The 23,581-nt window shown below is 47.2% G+C and overlaps 1 protein-coding gene across 1 annotated transcript in view; it reads left to right on the forward strand.

Annotated features, from left to right (window-relative positions):
* Window positions 1-551: 551 nt before the first annotated feature.
* LOC121572639 (SH3 domain-binding protein 5-like) overlaps window positions 552-23,581 on the forward strand; it is a gene marked incomplete at its 3' end in the record, with an annotated part of 27,342 nt that continues 4,312 nt past the window's right edge. The window contains exons 1-3 of the mRNA XM_041884670.2: window positions 552-924; window positions 3,408-3,470; window positions 12,772-12,900. Of these exons, the coding sequence (XP_041740604.2) occupies window positions 844-924; window positions 3,408-3,470; window positions 12,772-12,900 (273 nt within the window). The remainder of the gene's footprint in view (window positions 925-3,407; window positions 3,471-12,771; window positions 12,901-23,581) is intronic.

Here is a 23,581-nt window from a genome sequence, read left to right on the forward strand (position 1 = left end):
CAGTGGGTCAGAAGTTCACATACACTAAGTTGACTGTGCATTTAAACAGCTTGGAAAATTCCTGAAAATGATGTCATGGCATTAGAAGCTTCTGATAGGCTAATTGACATCATTTGAGTCAATTGGAGGTGTACCTGTGGATGTATTTCAAGGCCTACCTTCAAACTCAGTGCCTCTTTGCTTGACATCATGGGAAAATCAAAAGAAATCAGAAAAAAAATGGTAGACCTCCACAAGTCTGGTTCTTCCTTGGGAGCAATTTCCAAACGCCTGAAGGTACCATTCTGTTGTTCTTCTGTAACAAAGTGTTAACAAGTTGCTTATATAAATATTATGACATAGCTGGTTAACCCTGAATTTGTATATACATTAGATATAATGTTCATTAATTATATATGATAACACAACAAATCCGTGCTCTCTGAGCCACTCGAACAACATCTGCATTCATCTTTAGTGGTTAGCAGGGGGCGCACTAAACCCAATTCTCATTCTATCCGACCTCTCATTCCACAGCTCTTTCGCTCTCTCTCCTCTCCGGTCGCTGTCTCTGTCCGGGAAGGTCGCTTTCAGCAGAACCGCCTGTTGTGTCATTCCAGTGGTGAGCTACAGGCAGACACGCTTTCCTGCCTCTGCTGTTCTCTGTCTATCCCGGACGTCTGCAGTATATTCGTGTGTTTGCGAGCCTGCTATGGATTCTATTATAACGGAATACGCTCGTCTTCTCCGGGTGTAGACAGAGGCGACGGACCGCCTGAACTCAACTAGCCGCTAAAGTCTTATCTCGGCGGGGGTTGCGTTTTGTGTTGCACCGAGGTCCTTGGTTCTGAGAACCCCCCCAAAATGGAGAAGTTGGAAAAGGGAACCAAATCAGAGGAAGAGTGTGAATCTCCCGAGGACGAAGAGGTTGACCCCAGGATCCAGGTACAGTGATTAGCCTACTGTTATTATTTTAGATAGACGGGTGAAGTAGATTTAATTTCTTACCGGTACCGGACACCCAAGCGCGCGTACACTTTTTTTCTATAGGTGAAACCATAGAATTACATATAGAATCCCTATTCATTCCATATATGATCTCTGTGTTCCTAAAGTAGACTAGACTTAGTAAATATTTGTCATGTCACTTTTAACATGCAACATGCAATACCTTTCAACATATGCGGCGCGTGGGTTTCAAGTTTGGGGAAGCTCATTTTCACCATTATAATGCACCTCTATAATAAAGCATTCCACGCATCCTCGCATTTGCAGATGTATGTAAGATAGCCTACTATTCCTAATGTGATGATTAGATTGGGATAGTCATAATTTAAGACAATAATATAACAATCATTATTCGCAAAATAGAATGTTCAATGCAGTGCATAGTAGCATAGAGTAGGTTATAGGCTATATCATTTATATTTACATTTTAGCCATTTAGCAGACGCTCTTATCCAGAGCGACTAACAGTTAGTGAGTGCCTACATTTTCATACTGCCCCCCCCGTGGGAAACGAACCCACAACCCTCAGATACATTACTTCTCCTTTCTTTGCACAGGAAAATCTTGGCCTTTTATAAATACATTTCATGCAATTCTACTACACTATATGACAGGAGACATTTGCAGAATATTTTTTTTTAGACAAATATTCCAGGGTATGACAAACAGATCAATAAAAACGACGTTGTCTGATTCATGTAGCCTAATAGGCATACGAAAAGGGGAAACACAAATACAATATAGTCCATCTAACCTGGAGGAGGACATTATTGTCCAAAAACAAACAAAAGTGGCATTGACCCAATAAAGACAGTGAATATGCACATTCACCGGGGATATGGCCGATGTTCTCCGCTGGTGCCAATAAGATCGCGCAATTAAGTTGAGAATTTTGATGACTAAAAGACAGCTATAGCCATTTGCGTTCCAAGCTGTTTTACCGCGATTGTAATTTTAAATATTGGGATATACCTGGCAGGGTCTCTGCTTTTCACTGACAGTTACAACTCAAATTTGGTATTTGCCTCGCGCTGCCCAAAATCGCGGGCCCTTCCAACTGTGGGCTATGTGATTTAAAACAATCCATGCTTTCTGGTGTAGCAGCCCATTTTGAATGATTTAATGTATTTCTGTAAAGACAAGAGTAAGCTAATTAGGCAATATCATTTTGGCAATTTAATTGAATTCACTTTAGGGAAAGCTTACCTTCCCCTAGATTTATGGAGGCGCCGCCTATACCTTTACATGTGGCATAAACACAACCAGTCAAGGTGTTTTCATCTGATTGTCAAACAATCACTTCAAAAAAGCGCTACCCGCGCACGTTCCTCCACTCACAAAATAACTGAAGCTTCCCAACCCCAACAGTAGCCTACACTGAAGAGACATCTGTTACAAAACGCCTACGTTTACTGTAATGACATTCTGCGATTGTCATTAAGCCTAAACTTGTAGCCTGAATATATGCGTCCACTGTTGTCCGCACGTGTCTCGGTCTCCGCCACTCATCTCCCTTCGAGCCACAACGCAATTTGGAGCGTATACCACCCGGTTTCAAGTCAGTTGGCTCATTCTTCATGCAGCTGACATTAAGTAGGCCTAATGTTAAATAATGGTGTAATAGCCTATAGTTTTCTTGTCATTTTGTGTTGATTGTGATAGGCTCACTTTACCAGTACGGAGTACCCCCAGTATTTATTTTGTCAGGACGCTCAGACGTACCGGCCTACTCACCCCTGTAGATAGGTAGATATTATGATGTTATTATGTCATCGTGCATGGTTTCATTTATACCCAAAGTCAGAATGACAATAGGACTTGAGGTGCTAAAGAGAAGGGAAGGTTATCTAGAGGCAACACGCACACCACAGTTCCATTAAACCCACCAGTAGGAAGCTGACTCAGGGTGTTTGACTCAGTGTAGTGGAAACTGTGATAATGAATAGCACTGGTAGTCATAGAGTTAGTAAACAGCTGTGTGTGTGTGCATGCATGTTGCGATCACCATCACACACACACACACACACACACACACACACACACACACACACACACACACACACATTGAACCATCTCCAGACATCAGAGCCTGGCTGAGATCATGACAGATCAGTTAATACTTCCCTCCTTTTCTTTTCATTCCTCCATCTCTCTCTCTCTCTCTTTCTGATTCTATTCTCCTCATTCATTCCTCCATCTTTTCCCTGCTTTCCTCTATTTCTGCGCTCTAACCTCTCTCTCTCTCTCTCTCTCTCTCTCTCTCTCTCTCTCTCTCTCTCTCTCTCTCTCTCTCTCTCTCTCTCTCTCTCTCTCTCTCTCTCTCTCTCTCTCTCTCTCTTTACTTTCCTCCTCCCTGTCTCTTTCTCTCTCTCTCTCTTTCCTTTCCTCCTCCCTGTCTCCTGTGTGTTGTGTGTAAACAGGGGGAGTTGGACAAGTTGAACCAGTCTACAGAGGACATCAACCGCTGGGAGACAGAGCTGGAGGTAGGCCTGTGTGTGTGTGTGTGTGTGCTCAAGGGAACATCAACAGATTTTTCACCTTCTTGGCTCGGGTATTCACCTTCTTGACACAGGTATTCATCTTCTTGGCTCGGGTATTCACCTTCTTGGCTCGGGTATTCACCTTCTTGGCTCGGGTATTCACCTTCTTGGCTCGGGTATTCACCTTCTTGGCTCGGGTATTCATCTTCTTGGCTCGGGTATTCACCTTCTTGGCTCAGGTATTCACCTTCTTGACTCGGGTATTCACCTTCTTGGCTCGGGTATTCACCTTCTTGGCTCGGGTATTTACCTTCTTGGCTCGGGTATTTACCTTCTTGGCTCGGGTATTTACCTTCTTGGCTCGGGTATTCACCTTCTTGGCTCGGGTATTCGAACCAGCGACCTTTCGGTTACTGGCCCAAAGCCTTTAAATCAAATCAAATCAAATCAAATAGCAGCCTAACCCATGTCTGACGTCTTCATTTCCCCCTAAACCATCTCCTCTCCTCTTCTGGGTTTCATTAGAAATACGGTCTTTTCCTTTAAACTTAACTCCTCCAGAGAGGTTAAAACAACAACGGAGAGGAGGGGGAGAAGGGGAGAGAGGGGGAGGGGAGAGAGGGAGAAAGGGAGAGAGGGGAGGGTAGGAGAGGGAGAAAGGGGGAGGGGGATAGAGGGAGAGAGGAGAGGGAGAGAGAGGGGAGGGAGAGAGGGGAGGGGGACAGAGGGAGAGAGGGGAGAGGGAGCGAGGGGAGATTGACAGAGGGAGAGAGGGGAGGGAGAGAGGGGAGGGGGACAGAGGGAGAGAGGGGAGAGGGGAGGGGGAGAGAGGGGAGGGGGACGGAGGGGGAGAGAGGGAGAGAGGGGAGGGATATATTCCTTGTATTTCAGGAAGAAAATCTAATGTGTGTATACATGTGTTATACACATGTAATACATGTAGTATACATATACGCATGTAATACATGTATTATACACACATTATGTTGTATATTTCTAGGAATCTAATCCAGAGAATGGCTGAAACCGAGGTATGTGAAGTATGTAAAGTTGTTTACGTTATAAACAAAAGGTGACTCTCTGAACCCCTCTAGAGCTCCCTGTAGGGTAGACGGGCCTGAGTGGCCTCTCTCTCTCTCTCTCTCTCTCTCTCTCTCTCTCTCTCTCTCTCTCTCTCTCTCTCTCTCTCTCTCTCTCTCTCTCTCTCTCTCTCTCTCTCTCTCTCTCTCTCTCTCTCTCTCTCTCTCTCTCTCTCTCTCTCTCTCTCTCTCTCTGTCTCTCTCTCTCTCTCTCTCTCTCTCTCTCTCTCTCTCTCTCTCTCTCTCTCTCTCTCTCTCTCTCTCTCTCTCTGTCTCTCCGTCTGACCATTAAACCCTGGGGCTCCTCAATTCAATTTCAAAGCCAGTGAAGTAGATAGTAAACAAAAGTGAAATAAAAAATAAATATTAACAGTAAACATTACACTCAGAAGTTCCAAAAGAATAAAGACATTTCAAATGCCATATTATGTATATATACAGTGTTGTAACAATGTGCAAATAGGAAACAAGTACAAATGGGAAAATAAATACAAAAATTATAAATATGGGTTGTATCTACAATGGTGTTTGTTCTTCACTGGTTGCCCTTTTCTTGTGGCAACAGGTCACAAATCTTGCAGCTGTGATGGCACACTGTGGTATTTCACCCAGTAGATAAGGGTGTTGATCAAAATTGGGTTTGTTTTCGAATTCTTTGTGGATCTCTGTAATCTGAGGGGAATATGTGTCTCTAATATGGTCATACATTTGGCAGGAGGTTAGGAAGTGCAGCTCAGTTACCACCTCATTTTGTGGGCAGTGTGCACATAGCCTATCTTCTCTTGAGAGCCAGGTCTGTCTTCGGCAGCCTTTCTCAATAGCAAGGCTATGCTCACTGAGTCTGTACATAGTCAAAGCTTTCCTTAAGTTTGGGTCAGTCACAGTGGTCAGGTATTCTGCCACTGTGTACTCTCTGTTTAGAGCCAAATAGCATTCTAGTTTGCTCAGTTTTTTTGTTAATTCTTTCCAATGTGTCAAGTAATTCTCTTTTTGTTTTCTCATGATTTGGTTGGGTCTAGTTGTGTTGTTGTTGTTGTTGTCCTGGGGCTGTGTGGGGTCTGTTTGTGTTTGTGAACAGAGTCCCAGGACCAGCTTACTTAGGGGACTCTTTGTCACGATCGTCTTCAAAAGGAGCAGACCAATACGCAGCGCGTTGAGCGAACATGATGACTTTATTATACTAAAGTGCAAAAACCAAAACAATAAACGATTCGTGAAGTCCACAGTTACAATAACCGTAAAGGAACAAAAACCCACAACACTAAGGTGAACACTGACAGTTTAAATATGGCTCCCAATCAGAGATAACGAGCCGACAGCTGACACTCGTTACCACTGATTGGGAGTCACACGACCAAACAATGAAACACAACCAAATACAACACAACCAAATGAACACACCCTGGCTCAAAATACACAGTCCCGAGCCAGAGCGTGACAGTACCCCCTAAAGGCGCGGACTCCGACCGCGCCTACACACCCAAATAGGGAAGGGCTGGGTGGGTATTGCTCCTCGGAGGCGGCTCCGGCTCCGGGCTTGACCACCACCCTACTACAATCCCCCGTAGTGCCCCCAGTCCGATCTGACCCAGTTAGCTGGATCAGGACTGCCGACGCGCACCCTCGGCTTGGCGCGTGAGGCAGGAATGGACCGGACCTGGCAGACGATACGCACCCTTTGCATGGTGCGTGGAGCCGGAACAGGCCTCACCAGGCTGAAGACTCGTATCCCTGGCTTGGTGCGAGTAGCAGGAATGGGCTGAATCCGGCTGACGACTCGCACCCTTGGCTTGGTGCGAGTAGCAGGAATGGGCTGAATCGCTGACGACTCGCACCCTTGGCTTGGTGCGAGTAGCAGGAATGGGCTGAATCCGGCTGACGACTCGCACCTTGGCTTGGTGCGAGTAGCAGGAATGGGCTGAATCGGCTGACGACTCGCACCCCTTGACTTGGTACGAGTGGCAGGAATGGGCCGGACTGGGCTGGCGACGTGCACCACAGACCTGGTGCGGAGAGCAGGAACGGGCAGAGCCGGGCTGACGAGACGCACCACAGGCTTGATGCGGAGAGCAGGCACGGGCCGTGCCGGACTGACGACGCACACCACTGGCTTGTGCGGGACGCTTGGATGGGCCGGACTGTACTGGGGACACACACCACTGGTCCTACACCGGGATCTGGAACGGGCCGGACCGGACTGGCAACACACGCCAGTACCTCTCGCCGTGCCTCTACTTCCTCCATCCCCTCTTCGACCAGTGGCCCCCCGTAACCCGGCGGCCTTCTCCGGCAACCCACTGGGCCGCTCTATCGCGGCCTCCTGCTGGTCCGACGTCGTGAGCCCCCCTAAAAATTTTCGGGCGTCTCTCCTACCCGTGGACCAGGTCTCCATGTCCCTCACCAGCCTCTCGCCCTTCTGCCATAATGTCAAGCCCTTCTCTTCCTCACTCGGCTTGACCCAGTCCAGGAGGCGAAGGAGATCTGTGAGGGATCTCCCTGGCGATGGCTCCTGGACACGCTGCTTGGTCCCATCTTGGTGGGTTTTTCTGTCACGATCGTCTTCAAAAGGAGCAGACCAATACGCAGCGCGTTGAGCGAACATGATGACTTTATTATACTAAAGTGCAAAAACCAAAACAATAAACGATTCGTGAAGTCCACAGTTACAATGACCGTAAAGGAACAAAAACCCACAACACTAAGGTGAACACTGACAGTTTAAATATGGCTCCCAATCAGAGATAACGAGCCGACAGCTGACACTCGTTACCACTGATTGGGAGTCACACGACCAAACAATGAAACACAACCAAATACAACACAACCAAATGAACACACCCTGGCTCAAAATACACAGTCCCGGAGCCAGAGCGTGACACTCTTCTCCAAGTTCATCTCTCTGTAGGTGATGGCTTTGTTATGGAAGGTTTGGGAATCACTTCCTTTTAAGTGGTTATAGAATTTAACGGCTCTTTTCTGGATTTTGATAATTAGCAGGTATCGGCCTAATTCTTCTCTGCATGCATTATTTGGTGTTTGTCGTTGTACACAGAGGATATTTTTGCAGAATTCTGCATGCAGAGTCTCAATTTGGTGCTTGTCCCATTTTGTGAATTCTTGATTGGTGAGCGGTCCCCAGACCTCACAACCATAAAGGGCAATGGGTTTTATAACTGATTCAATTATTTTTTGCCAGATCCTAATTGGTATGTGAAATTTTATGTTCCTTTTGATGGTATAGAAGGCCCTTCTTGCCTTGTCTCTCAGATCGTTCACAGCTTTGTGGAAGTTACCTGTGGCGCTGATGTTTAGGCCGAGGTATGTATAGTTTTTTGTGTGCTCTAGGGCAACGGTGTCTAGATGGAATTTGTATTTGTGGTCCTGGCAACTGGATCTTTTTTGGAACACCATTATTTTTGTCTTACTGAGATTTACTGTCAGGGCCCAGGTCTGACAGAATCTGTGCAGAAGATCTAGGTGCTGCTGTAGGCCCACCTTGGTTGGTGACAGAAGCACCAGATCATCAGCAAACAGTAGACATTTAACTTCAGATTCTAATAGGGTGAGGCCGGGTGCTGCAGACTGTTCTAATGCCCTCGCCAATTCGTTGTTATATATGTTGAAGAGGGTGGGGCTTAAACTGCATCTGTGGAAAGAAATGTGTGTGTATGTTGCCAATTTTATCCGCACACTTGTTGTTTGTGTACATGGATTTTATAATGTTGTATGTTTTTCCCCCAACCCCACTTTCCATCAATTTCTATAGCAGACCCTCATGCCAAATTGAGTCAAAAGCTTTTTTGAAATCAACAAAGCATGAGAAGACTTTGCCTTTGTTTTGGTTTGTTTGTTTGTCAATTAGGGTGTGCAGGGTGAATACGTGGTCTATCGTACGGTAATTTGGTAAAAAGCCAATTTGACATTTGCTCAGTACATTGTTTTCACTGAGGAAATGAACTAATCTGCTGTTAATGATAATGCAGAGGATTTTCCCAAGGTTGCTGTTGACGCATATCCCACTGTAGTTATTGGGGTCAAATTTGTCTCCACTTTTGTGGATTGGGGTGATCAGTCCTTGGTTCCAAATATTGGGGAAGATGCCAGAGCTAAGGATGATGTTAAAGAGTTTAAGTATAGCCAATTGGAATTTGTGGTCTGTATATATTATCATTTCATTGAGGATACCATCAACACCACAGGCCTTTTTGGGTTTGAGGGTTTGTATTTTGTCCTGTAGTTCATTTAATGTAATTGGAGAATCCAGTGGGTTCTGGTAGTCTTTAATAGTTGATTCTAAGATTTGCATTTGATCATGTATATTTTTTTGCTGTTTCTTCTATGTTATAGGGCTAGAAAGATTGGAGAAGTGGTTTACCCATACATCTCCGTTTGTCACTGTTGTTCCTTTTCTTAGGTTTTCTGTTAGAGATTTTTAGATTTGATAGGGAAGCTGAGAGGTCAAATATACTGTTTAGGTTTTCTACTGCCAAGTTTACACCTTCACTATTACAGTGGAACATTTTGTCCAGGAAGTTGTCTAAAAGGGATTTAATTTGTTGTTGCCTAATTGTTTTTTGGTAGGTTTCTACACTACTTTCCTTCCATCTATAGCATTTCTTAATATTATTCAGTTCCTTTGGCTTTGATGCTTCATAATTGAGTATTGGTCTGTTCAAGTAGACTGTGATTTTGCTGTGGTCTGATAAGGGTGTCAGTGGGCTGACTGTGAACGCTCTGAGAGACTCTGGGTTGAGGTCAGTGATAAAGTAGTCTACAGTACTACTGCCAAGAGATGAGCTATAGGTGTACCTACCATAGGAGTCCCATCGAAGCCTACCATTGAATATGTACATACCCAGTGTGCGACAGAGCTGCAGGAGTTGTGACACGTTTTTGTTGGTTATGTTGTTGTAGTTGTGCCTAGGGGGGCATATGGGGGAGGGAATGCTGTCACCTCCAGGTAGGTGTTTGTCCCCCTGTGTGCTGAGGGTGTCAGGTTCTTGTCCAGTTCATTTAGGTCACCACAGACTAGTACATGTCCCTGGGTCTGGAAATTATTGATTTCCCCTTACAGGATGGAGAAGCTGTCTTCATTCAAGTACGGGGATTCTAGTGGGGGGATATAGATAGCACACAGGAGGACATTTTTCTCTGTTGAGATCATTTCCTTTTGAATTTCTAGCCAAATGTAAAATGTTCCTGTTTTGATTCATTTAAAAGAGTGAGTTAGGTCTGCTCTATACCAAATTAGCATACCCCCTGAGTCCCTTCCCTGTTTCACACATGGTAGTTTGGTGGATGGGACTACCAGCTCTCTGTAACCTAGAGGGCAACCAGTGGGTCCGTCTCCTCTATACCATGTTTCTTGTAGGATGACAATGTCTGTATTTCCGATTTCTTTGGTGAAGTCCAGGTTCCTGCTCTTTAGGCCAAAGGCAGATGATCTCAGGCCTTGGATATTCCAGGATGAAATAGTGAAGGCTTTGTGTTCCATAAAGTGTCTAATGTTGTTGGTCGTGTGGTTTGGCCTCAGGCCAGTACTCTCTCTCTCTGTCTCTCCGTCTGACCATTAAACCCTGGGGCTACTCTCTCTCTCTGTCTCTCCGTCTGACCATTAAACCCTGGGGCTAATCTCTCTCTCTGTCTCTCCGTCTGACCATTAAACCCTGGGGCTAATCTCTCTCTCTGTCTCTCCGTCTGACCATTAAACCCTGGGGCCCCTCTCTCTCTCTGTCTCTCCGTCTGACCATTAAACCCTGGGGCTAATCTCTCTCTCTCTGTCTCTCCATCTGACCATTAAACCCTGGGGCTACTCTCTCTCTCTCTGTCTCTCCGTCTGACCATTAAACCCTGGGGCTAATCTCTCTCTCTGTCTCTCCATCTGACCATTAAACCCTGGGGCTACTCTCTCTCTCTGTCTCTCCGTCTGACCATTAAACCCTGGGGCTAATCTCTCTCTCTGTCTCTCCGTCTGACCATTAAACCCTGAGGCTAATCTCTCTCTCTGTCTCTCCATCTGACCATTAAACCCTGGGGCTACTCTCTCTCTCTGTCTCTCCGTCTGACCATTAAACCCTGGGGCCCCTCTCTCTCTCTGTCTCTCCGTCTGACCATTAAACCCTGGGGCTAATCTCTCTCTCTGTCTCTCCATCTGACCATTAAACCCTGGGGCTACTCTCTCTCTCTGTCTCTCCGTCTGACCATTAAACCCTGGGGCCCCTCTCTCTCTCTGTCTCTCCGTCTGACCATTAAACCCTGGGGCTACTCTCTCTCTCTCTGTCTCTCCGTCTGACCATTAAACCCTGGGGCTAATCTCTCTCTCTGTCTCTCCATCTGACCATTAAACCCTGGGGCTACTCTCTCTCTCTGTCTCTCCGTCTGACCATTAAACCCTGGGGCCCCTCTCTCTCTCTGTCTCTCCGTCTGACCATTAAACCCTGGGGCTAATCTCTCTCTCTGTCTCTCCATCTGACCATTAAACCCTGGGGCTACTCTCTCTCTCTCTGTCTCTCCGTCTGACCATTAAACCCTGGGGCTAATCTCTCTCTCTGTCTCTCCATCTGACCATTAAACCCTGGGGCTACTCTCTCTCTCTGTCTCTCCGTCTGACCATTAAACCCTGGGGCTACTCTCTCTCTCTGACCAGCAGCTATTAGTAAGACATTTGGATTACTGTTAGGAAGCACAGTCTTGTTGGGTCAGGAGTGGGTCCTGTTTTAAGACTGGGTCAGGGACAAGGGACTGAGGTTGGGGTTCGAGACATTGGCTTGGTGGAACACCCCCCAAAAAATTCTGGAAGCTACCATTCAACGTCAGGAGTTCAGGGGTCAGTATTGAGTAAAAAAAAAATCTGACAGGGAGTACACACACACCCACTCACATACAATCATCATATACGCTGCTGCTACTCTGTTTATCATATATCATGATGCCTAGTCACCTTACCCCTATACATATCTACCTCTATCGATCCAGTATCCCTGCACATTGTAAATATGGTACTGGAACTGACCTTATATATAGTATGCTTACTTTATCGTGTTCTTCTTATTTCTATATCTTGTGTGTTATTATTTTTAGTGTTACATTGTTATTCATCACTGCATTGTTGGGGTTAGAGCTGCAAGAAAGGCATTTCACTATACATGTGCATGTGACATTAAACTTTACTGAAACTTGAAACCGCAGAAATCATTGAGGAAGTGTGACAATGTCACAGGAAGCAAGTTTCCCCTCTATGCCCCCTCCTCCCCCTCTCTTCTCCCCCTCTTTTCTCCCCTCCAACTCTCCCCCTCTCTCCTCCCCTCCATCTCTCCCCCTCTCTTCTCCCCTCCATCTCTCCCCCTCTCTCCTCCCCTCCATCTCTCCCCCTCTCTCCTCCCCTCCATCTCTCCCCCTCTCTCCTCCCCTCCATCTCTCCCCCTCTCTCCTCCCCTCCATCTCTCCCCCTCTCTCCTCCCCTCCATCTCCCCCCCTCTCTTCATACCCCCTCCCTTTCTGGGGACAGGATGCAGGTGTTGCAGCCCTTCTAATCTAGGGTGACCACATTTTAAAATACCCAAATGCGGGACAAGGGGATGATTTCGAGGGACAGTTTAGTAGCCTACAGGAATAAAACAAATTTGCGGGACATGATTGTTTGGTTGCGGGACGCGGGACAAAGTACTCATTTCAGACATTGTGACGCAGGGACCGAGCGAAGGGATTCTCCCCTGTAATATTTCCACGAATATGTAACAGCATAGGGGTTATGTTCCTGGCTGCAGACTGGTTGTGTGTCATGTGTGTTTGTTTCATGCTTGTGTGTGTGTGTGTGTGTGTGTGTGTGTTGTGTGTGTGTGTGTGTGTATGTGTGTGTGTGTGTGTACTAGGTTAAGTGGGTTAGTGTTGTATTGAGTTAGCTGACACAGCTCTTTTGAGGAAAAAGCCTGACTATCTCAGTCCTCTGAATCGGGATGGAGAGGAGAGGAGGAGAAGGGAGAAAGAGGGGAGGGGACTGGAGAAAACACTTTTCAAAACAAAACAGCACAGACATGGCTACAGAGACACTCAAACAGGGTCAATACACTCTGTGTATAGATGAACACCCTGTCTGTTGTCATGGTGACAATAGAACAGGACAGAATGTGACACATATAAGGTCCCTGGAGATTTGTTGGTGTTTTACTAACTGCTGTGTGTGTGTGTGTGTGTGTGTGTGTGTGTGTGTGTGTGTGTGTCTGTAGGACTGTCGTCAGAGGTTCCGTGCGGTGCTGGTAGAAGCCACAGTGAAGCTGGATGAGCAGGTGAAGAGGATCGGCAGAGCTGTAGAGGACTCCAAACCTTACTGGGAGGCCAGGAGAGTGGCCAGACAGGTACACACACACACACACACACACACACACACACACACACACACACACACACACACACACACACACACACACACACACACATTAGATTAGACCTTAAAGTACAGCTTCCCAGAAAAGTACAGATTCCCAAACAGACAGGCGGGTACACTCTTAGAAAAAAAGGTGCTATCTAGAACCTAAAAGGGTTACTCTTTTTGGTTCCAGGTAGAACCCTTTTCACAGAGGGTTCTACATGGAACCCAAAAGAGTTCTACCAGGAACCAAAAAGGGTTCTCCTATGGGGACAGCCGAAGAACCCTTTTGGAGTGTAGGCAGGCAGGAGTTATACAGGGTACATGAGAGGAACGTTTTAAAGAGAACACTCAAGGACTTTAAAGCCTGAGGAGAAGTCACATTGCATCTATTTATAACTCTGTCACACCCCCACTCTCTAAATCAGACTGATCACACACACACACACACACCGTCCCTCTCTGTCAGCTGGTTGTGAATAGGGTAGCCAGAGAGATGAGTCTCTCAGGTGTTTAATCCCTGCTTTCTTAAACCTCTCTAATCCAGCCTGTCAACAGAGTGTGTGTGTCCTCTGTCAATCCCAACCCTGCCCACCTCCTAGAGCTGCTCTGATTGGCTTGTGGCAGCTATTCAGACACCCCAGGGGGCTTGGTCCCTCAACCCTAGCAACAGCCTATGAGAGAGCAGCGTTTCAGTCATTCAACAAATGACTAGCGTGTGCGTGTGTGTCTGCCAACTAGAAAATTAGCTGACCTGTCTATGCTTTGACGGGAAAGGGTTGAGCTCGGTGTACAAGCGGACAGAGAGTGTCCTAGGTCCACTGTGTCTAAATAGCTGGCCAGTGTACAGTATAGATGGGGGTATGTAGATGACAACTGCACCACGTGAGTGGCAGGATTACTGAGAGGTTTCAGATACGATGGGACACAAACTCAAACTGAACGCAAGGTTTTAACAAGCTTACAAACACCCACATGCAGGCACTTTCTGTGTGTGTGTGTGGATGTGTGTTTGGCTGTGTGTGAGTGTGTACACCGTATATGTGTGTGTGTGCGTCTGTGCCTGTGTGTGTGTGTGTGTGTGTGTGTGTGTGTGAGTATGTGTGACGAGAGTGGCGTAAACAGGCCACAGCCCTATCTAGCTAGCAGCCCTCAGTGAGCCTCGGGGATAAATCCTTCTGTTGTTTACTTATGATTCATGTCTGAATTTACATTTTTCATGTGACCTCATTTATAGAGGAGACTGATCCAAGAGCTATTCATCTACTTATCTTTCCTTCCTTCCTTCCTTCCTTCCTTCCTTCCTTCCTTCCTTCCTTCCTTCCTTCCTTCCTTCCTTCCTTCCTTCCTTCCTTCCTTCCTTCCTTCCTTCCCTCCCTCCCTCCCTCCCTCCCTCCCTCTCGCCTGCCCTCACACCCGCCCTCCCTCTCTCTCTCTCTTCCTCCCTCCCTCCTGCCCTCCCTCCCTTGAGCCCACCAAGGTTGTGGGTTAATCTCCAACATCGGTAACATCACATACACACTAAAAGTATGGACTCACTGTACTGAAAGTGGCTTTGGATAAAAGCGTCTACTAAGAGGCATATATTCTCCCCCACAACACCCAGCACTTCAACTACCCCACAGCGAACGTCACACCCCTTCAGCCCCCCAGGCCAACCCCCCCCCCTCTGTCTCTCCACTGACATTCCAATGCGGAGACTAGGAGGAGGTTTAGGACCGTAGCTCTTCTCAGGGACTCTAACTGTCACACATCACAAAATTACACAATCTCACTCTTCTCTCTCTCTCTCTCTCTCTCTCTCTCTCTCTCTCTCTCTCTCTCTCTCTCAGTTTGTAAGAGAGAGGGTACAACAGATAAAGTTGTGGTGGAGTGGGCTATGCTATGTACAGTGAGGGAAAAAAGTATTTGATCCCCTGCTGATTGAACATTTGCCCACTGACAAAGACATGATCAGTCTATAATTTTAATGGTAGGTTTATTTGAACAGTGAGAGACAGAATAACAACAAAAAATTCCAGAAAAACACATGTCAAAAATGTGCATTTGAATGAGGGAAATAAGTATTTGACCCCTCTGCAAAACATGACTTAGTACTTGGTGGCAAAACCCTTGTTGGCAATCACAGAGGTCAGACGTTTCTTGTAGTTGGCCACCAGGTTTGCCCACATCTCAGGAGGGATTTTATCCCGCTCCTCTTTGCAGATCTTCTCCAAATCATTAAGGTTTTGAGGCTGACATTTGACAACTCAAACCTTCAGCTCCCTCCACAGATTTTCTATGGGATTAAGGTCTGGAGACTGGCTAGGCCACTCCAGGACCTTAATGTGCTTCTTCTTGAGCCACTCCTTTGTTGCCTTGGCCGTGTGTTTTGGGTCATTGTCATGCTGGAATACCCATCCACGACCCATTTTCAATGCCCTGGCTGAGGGAAGGAGGTTCTCACCCAAGATTTGACGGTACATGGCCCCGTCCATCGTCCCTTTGATGCAGTGAAGTTGTCCTGTCCCCTTAGCAGAAAAACACCCCCAAAGCATAATGTTTCCACCTCTATGTTTGACAGTGGGGATGGTGTTCTTGGGGTCATAGGCAGCATTCCTCCTCCTCCAAACACGGCGAGTTGAGTTGATGCCAAAGAGCTCAATTTTGGTCTCATCTGACCACAACACTTTCACCCAGTTCTCCACTGAATCATTCAGATGTTCATTGGCAAACTTCAGACGGGCCTGTATATGTGCTTTCTTGAGCAGGGGGACCTTGCGGGCGCTGCAGGATTTCAGTCCTTCACGGCGTAGTGTGTTACCAATTGTTTTCTTGGTGACTATGGTCCCAGCTGCCTTGAGATCATTGACAAGATCCTCCCGTGTAGTTCTGGGCTGATTCCTCACTGTTCTCATGATCATTGCAACTCCACGAGGTGAGATCTTGCATGGAGCCCCAGGCCGAGGGAGATTGACAGTTATTTTGTGTTTCTTCCATTTGCAAATAATCGCACCAACTGTTGTCACCTTCTCACCAAGCTGCTTGGCGATGGTCTTGTAGCCCATTCCAGCCTTGTGTAGGTCTACAATCTTGTCCCTGACATCTTTGGGGAGCTCTTTGGTCTTGGCCATGGTGGAGAGTTTGGAATCTGATTGATTGCTTCTGTGGACAGGTGTCTTTTATACAGGTAACAAGCTGAGATTAGGAGCACTCCCTTTAAGAGTGTGCTCCTAATCTCAGCTCGTTACCTGTATAAAAGACACCTGGGAGCCAGAAATCTTTCTGATTGAGAGGGGGTCAAATACTTATTTCCCTCATTAAAATGCAAATCAATTTATAACATTTTTGACATGCGTTTTTCTGGATTTTTTTGTTGTTATTCTGTCTCTCACTGTTCAAATAAACCTACCATTACAATTATAGACTGATCATTTCTTTGTCAGTGGGCAAACGTACAAAATCAGCAGGGGATCAAATACTTTTTTCCCTCACTGTATGTCATTATGTGTCTGTCATTGTAAGTTGTTGTTGATGCATGCTGTGATAAAAAAGGTTGGGAGTAATAAAGTAATAATCTACCCTACTCTACTCTGTAGCTCAGCTGGTAGAGCACGGCGCTTGTAACGCCAGGGTAGTGGGTTCGATCCCCGGGACCACCCATACGTAAAAATGTATGCACGCATGACTGTAAGTCGCTTTGGATAAAAGCGTCTGCTTAAATGGGATATTATTATATTATTATTATTACTCTACTCTACTCTACTCTAGAGGAGGAATCAGGGAGAGAGAAGGAGAGAGAAGAGGAGGAATCAGGGAGAGAAGAGGAGGAATCAGGGAGAGAAGAGGAGGAATCAGGGAGAGAGATATGGAGAAAGGAAGAGAGAGAGACAGAGGAGTCAGAACGTTTTCTGCAACTTCTGCTTGTCTGTCAAATAGATTACAACGGACGAGAGGAGAAAAACATCTCTCTCCCTCTCTCTCTCCCTCTCTCTCTCCACATCTCTCTCCCTCTCTCGCTCCACATCTCTCTCCCTCTCTCTCTCTCTCCACATCTCTCTCCATCTATCTCTCCACATCTCTCTCCCTCTCTCTCTCTCTCCACATCTCTCTCCCTCTATCTCTCTCTCCCCCTTTCTCTCCACATCTCTCTCCCTCTCTCTCTCCACTTCCACATCTCTCTCCCTATCTCTCTCTACTTCCACATCTCACTCCCATGTATTAGAGTGCTATAGAGGACTGGGAGAGTGAGGCTGTGTTTGGGTAGTGCTGGAGATAAGAACCAGAGGTTCCCCCCTAGGCAGTAAGTGTTCTCACGGCTCGCCTCAGCTATCTGTTTGGATAACCCCTGACAGCTGTGTTTATGATAAAGGCCCTAGCACTCACACACTGTAGAACTGCTCACACACTGTAGAACTGCTCACACACTCACTCCTATAGTATATATGTGAAGAACACTGCACTCAGCCTGCTTGGGGTTTGTGTATGAACACGTCACTAGGACCCTCAGCCTGCTGGGGGTTTGTGTATGAACACGTCACTAGGGCCCTCAGCCTGCTGGGGGTTTGTGTATGAACACGTCACTAGGGCCCTCAGCCTGCTGGGGGTTTGTGTATGAACACGTCACTAGGGCCCTCAGCCTGCTGGGGGTTGTGTATGAACACGTCACTAGAGCCCTCAGCCTGCTGGGGGTTTGTGTATGAACACGCCACTGGGGCCCTCAGCCTGCTGGGGGTTTGTGTATGAACACGTCACTAGGGCCCTCAGCCTGCTGGGGGTTTGTGTATGAACACGCCACTAGGGCCCTCAGCCTGCTGGGGGTTTGTGTATGAACACGTCACTAGGGCCCTCAGCCTGCTGGGGGTTTGTGTATGAACACGTCACTAGGGCCCTCAGCCTGCTGGGGGTTTGTGTATGAACACGTCACTAGGGCCCTCAGCCTGCTGGGGGTTTGTGTATGAACACGTCACTAGGGCCCTCAGCCTGCTGGGGGTTTGTGTATGAACACGTCACTAGGGCCCTCAGCCTGCTGGGGGTTTGTGTATGAACACGTCACTAGGGCCCTCAGCCTGCTGGGGGTTGTGTATGAACACGTCACTAGGGCCCTCAGCCTGCTGGGGGTTTGTGTATGAACACGTCACTAGGGCCCTCAGCCTGCTGGGGGTTTGTGTATGAACACGTCACTAGGGCCCTCAGCCTGCTGGGGGTTTGTGTATGAACACGTCACTTGGGCCCTCAGCCTGCTGGGGGTTTGTGTATGAACACGTCACTAGGGCCCTCAGCCTGCTGGGGGTTTGTGTATGAACACGTCACTAGGGCCCTCAGCCTGCTGGGGGTTTGTGTATGAACACGTCACTAGGGCCCTCAGCCTGCTGGGGGTTTGTGTATGAACACGTCACTAGGGCCCTCAGCCTGCTGGGGGTTTGTATATGAACACGTCACCAGGGCCCTCAGCCTACTGGGGGTTTGTGTATGAACACGTCACTAGGGCCCTCAGCCTGCTGGGGGTTTGTGTATGAACACGTCACTAGGGCCCTCAGCCTGCTGGGGTTTGTGTATGAACACGTCACTAGGGCCCTCAGCCTGCTGGGGGTTGTGTATGAACCAGACTATTGAAGTGTGTCTAGATCCAGACATATGGGTGTCTGAAACAGCATCTACAGTGTGTGACTCTAACCTTGTTTACACCTGCCGCTAACATTTGTCCTGTGTCTTGATCTTGTCCACATTCTGATTGTGCCCGGATTTGCGCCTATACATGATGTTATTCAAATGTCTCATATCCGTCCACCGTGTCCACATTGTGACCAGATTTCCTGGTCTCTCCCTGTATGCAAATGTTTTATATTAAGACACATGTTGATGCTAGAGGACTGGATAAGGATGTTTTTAAATGGTTTCACTGTCCAGATCCGACTACACTTCTAAGATACCCAGACACAATGCCTGCCTGACTACCTCAGGAGGTGTCTTTTCATTGTCTATACCGGCCTAAAAATGTGGATCAGATCAGGACGAAGGACGCATGTTAGAAGCAGGTTTAAACGGGGCTTCTGAAGCAGACAATTGAATGTGGATGACACAGTGAATATGAGACGGTCAGCACCCAAAGACAATTGAGACACGTTTTACATTTCAGTCATTTAGCAGACGCTCTTATCCAGAGCGACTTACAGTTAGTGAGTGCATACATTTTTCATACCGACCCCCCCGTGCTCTACCAAGCGCCGTGCTCTACCAACTGAGCTACATGGGACACCACTAAGAACGTATCTGCAGCCTACAACAATAGAGACTGTGTTTGTCTGTTTGATAGAGGCAGTGTGTGTGGTAGGTGGGTTGGTCTCAGTCATGGTAAAATGTCTGTCTCATTCCCTCACCTCATATCTCCTGCCTACACTCTGGACTATGAAAGCCTGCTGTTGTTATGTACTGGCAAAGGGAGCTGGCTGGTGGGCAGCGGTCAGTGCTGTCAGACAGAAACACACATACACTGAGTGTACAAAACATTAGGAACACCTTCTCTTTCCATTACATAGCTTTCACCGGGATTCACCTGGTCAGTCGATGACCCCTTACTGATGTCACTTGTTAAAACCACTTCAATCAGTCTAGATGAAGGGGAGGAGACGGGTTAAAGAAGGATTGAGACAATTGAGACATGGATTGTGTAGGTGTGCCATTCAGAGGGTTAATTGGCAAGACATAAGATTTAAGCGTGCCAGTTTGAATGTGTCAAGGGCTGCATCGCTGCTGGGTTTTTCACTCTCAAGAGAGTTTCCCGTGTGTATCAAGAATGGTCTACCACCCAGGCCTCCTGAGTGGCGCAGTGGTCTAAGGCGCTGCATCGCAGTGCTAGCTGTGCCACTAGAGCGCCTGGTTCGAGTCCAGGCTCTGTCGCAGCCGGCCGCGACCCGGGAGACCCCATGGGGCGGTGCACAATTGGCCCAGCAGGGATGTTCTTGTGCCATCGCGCAGTAGCGACTCCTGTGGCGGTCCGGGCGCAGTGCACGCTGACTCGGTCGCCAGGTGTACGGTGTTTCCTCCGACACATTGGTGCGGCTGGCTTCCTGGTTCAGTGGGCACTGTGTCAAGAAGCAGTGCGGCTCGGGTTGGGTTGTGTTACGGCTCTCGACCTTCGCCTATCCCGAGTCCGTAGGGGGAGATGCAGCGATGGGACAAAACTGTAACTACCCAATTGGATACCACGAAAAAGGGGGTAGAATACCAAAGAAAAGAACGGTCCACCACACAAAGGACATCCAGCCAACTTGACACAACTGTGGGAAGCATTGGAGTCAACATGGGCCAGCATCTCTTTGGAATGCTTTCGACACCTTGTAGAGTCCCATGCTCCGAGGAATTGAGGAAGTTCAGAGGGCGAAACTCAATATTAGGAAGGTGTTCTCATTGTTTTGTAGACTCAGTGTGTGTATATAGATATATACAGTGGGGAGAACAAGTATTTGATACACTGCCAAATTTGCAGGTTTTCCTACTTACAAAGCATGTAGAGGTCTGTCATTTTTATCATAGGTACACTTCAACTGTGAGAGACGGAATCTAAAACAAAAATCCAGAAAATCACATTGTATGATTTTTAAGTAATTAATTTGCATTTTATTGCATGACATAAGTATTTGATCACCTACCAACCAGTAAGAATTCCGGCTCTCACAGACCTGTTAGTTTTTCTTTAAGAAGCCCCCTTGTTCTCCACACATTACCTGTATTAACTGCACCTGTTTGAACTCGTTACCTGTATAAAAGACACCTGTCCACACACTCAATCAAACAGACTCCAACCTCTCCACAATGGCCAAGACCAGAGAGCTGTGTAAGGATATCAGGGATAAAATTGTAGACCTGCACAAGGCTGGGATGGGCTACAGGACAATAGGCAAGCAGCTTGGTGAGAAGGCAACAACTGTTGGCGCAATTATTAGAAAATGGAAGAAGTTCAAGATGACGGTCAATCATCCTCGGTCTGGGGCTCCATGCAAGATCTCACCTCGTGGGGCATCAATGATCATGAGGAAGGTGAGGGATCAGCCCAGAACTACACGGCAGTACCTGGTCAATGACCTGAAGAGAGCTGGGACCACAGTCTCAAAGAAAACCATTAGTAACACACTACGCCGTCATGGATTAAAATCCTGCAGCGCATGCAAGGTCCCCCTGCTCAAGCCAGCGCAAGTCCAGGCCCGTCTGAAGTTTGCCAATGACCATCTGGATGATCCAGAGGAGGAATGGGAGAAGGTCATGTGGTCTGATGAGACAAAGATATAGCTTTTTGGTCTAACCTCCACTCGCCGTGTTTGGAGGAAGAAGAAGGATGAGTACAACCCCAAGAACACCATCCCAACTGTGAAGCATGGAGATGGAAACATCATTCTTTGGGGATGCTTTTCTGCAAAGGGGACAGGACGACTACACCGTGTTGAGGGGAGGATGGATGGGGCTATGTATTGCGAGATCTTGGCCAACAACCTCCTTCCCTCAGTAAGAGCATTGAAGATGGGTCGTGGCTGGGTCTTCCAGCATGACAACGACCCGAAACATACAGCCAGGGCAACTAAGGAGTGGCTCCGTAAGAAGCATCTCAAGGTCCTCGAGTGGCCTAGCCAGTCTCCAGACCTGAACCCAATAGAACATCTTTGGAGGGAGCTGAAAGTCCGTATTGCCCAGCAACAGCCCTGAAACCTGAAGGATTTGGAGAAGGTCTGTATGGAGGAGTGGGCCAAAATCCCTGCTGCAGTGTGTGCAAACCTGGTCAAGACCTATAGGAAACGTATGATCTCTGTAATTGCAAACAAAGGTTTCTGTACCAAATATTAAGTTTTGCTTTTCTGATGTATCAAATACTTATGTCATGCAATAAAATGCAAATTAATTACTTAAAAATCATACAATGTGATTTTCTAGATTTTTGATTGATTTAGATTCCGTCTCTCACAGTTGAAGTGTACCTATGATAAAAATGACAGACCTCTACATGCTTTGTAAGTAGGAAAACCTGCAAAATCGGCAGTGTATCAAATACTTGTTCTCCCCACTGTATATATATATATACTGTGTATATATATATATATATATATATATATATATATATAAATATATATATATACACACACACACACACACACAAAGAGATGGATGGAAGAAGAGAGAGGGAGGAATAAATTACAGAAAGAGGAGGATGAAAACAGGTCTTTGTAATGGAAATTAGTTTGTTTTTGAGCTTTCGCATCATACTTGTTTATTCAGTTAGTTGAATAATCAGTTTAATTAGATTTCTCTCTATCCATCCTTCTCACACACTCTCTCTCTCTCTCTCTCTCTCTCTCTCTCTCCTCTCTCTATCTACTCTCTCTCTCTCTCTCTCTCTCCATCTCTCTCTATCTCTCTCTCTCTCGTCTTGCATTCAGGGAGAGATAAAGGGATTTAAACAACCATGAGAAGCTGCTCAGCTCAGTGCATGTGTGTATGTGTGTTTGCATGTGTCTGTGTGTGTATAAGCCTATAATAGCTATTAATATTTCAACAGCAGCCGCATAGTGAAGCTGCATAGTGAAGCTGTATAGTGAAGCTGCGTAGTGAAACTGTATAGTGAAGCTGCATAGTGAAGCTGTATAGTGAAGCTGTATAGTGAAGCTGTATAGTGAAGCTGCGTAGTGAAGCTGTATAGTGAAGCTGTATAGTGAAGCTGCGTAGTGAAGCTGTATAGTGAAGCTGTATCGTGAAGCTGCTCACTTTGAAGAACTGTCTTTCTTCTCCTGTCTCCTCCCCCTTACTCCCCCTCCAGCTCCTCCCCCTTACTCACCCTCCACCTTCTCCCCCTTCCTCACCCTCCACATTCTACCCCTTCCTCACCCTCAAGCTCCTCCCCCTTCCTCACCCTCCACCTTCCCCCCTTCCTCACCCTCCACATTCTCCCCCTTCCTCATCCTCCAGCTCCTCCCCCTTCCTCCCCCTCCACATTCTCCCCCTTCCTCATCCTCCAGCTCCTCCCCCTTCCTCCCCCTCCACCTTCTCCCCCTTCCTCACCCTCCACATTCTCCCCCTTCCTCACCCTCCACCACCTCCCCCTTCCTCATCCTCCACCACCTCCCCCTTCCTCATCCTCCAGCTCCTCCCCCTACTCATCCTCCAACTCCTCCCCTTCCTCCCCCTTACTCACCCTCCACCTTCTCCCCCTTCCTCACCCTCCAGCTCCTCCCCCTTCCTCATCCTCCAGCTCCTCCCCCTTCCTCATCCTCCACCACCTCCCCCTTCCTCATCCTCCACCTCCTCCCCCTTCCTCATCCTCCAGCTCCTCCCCCTTCCTCATCCTCCACCTCCTCCCCCTTCCTCATCCTCCTCCCCCTTCCTCACCTTCCTCACCCTCCACCTCCTCCCCCAGCCTCCACCTCTCCTCCATCCAATTCCCCGTCTCCATCTCTCCTCTACTCCCTCCTCCCAAGAAAAACGAAGAGTACGTGGCTGACATTGATGTTAGGGTTAAGGGTTTGGTTAAAGCTGCAATATGTAACTTTTTGGGCGACCCGACCAAATTCACATAGAAATGGGAGTTATAGATCTGTCATTCTCATTGAAAGCCAGTCTAAGAAGCGGTAGATCTGTTCTATGTGGGCTATTTCTATGCTTCCCGTTCTTAAGTTTCGTTTTTGACTCTTTTACTTTCAGTTTTG

This window comes from Coregonus clupeaformis, chromosome 8 (assembly GCF_020615455.1).
Source record: "Coregonus clupeaformis isolate EN_2021a chromosome 8, ASM2061545v1, whole genome shotgun sequence".
NCBI lineage: Eukaryota > Metazoa > Chordata > Actinopteri > Salmoniformes > Salmonidae > Coregonus > Coregonus clupeaformis.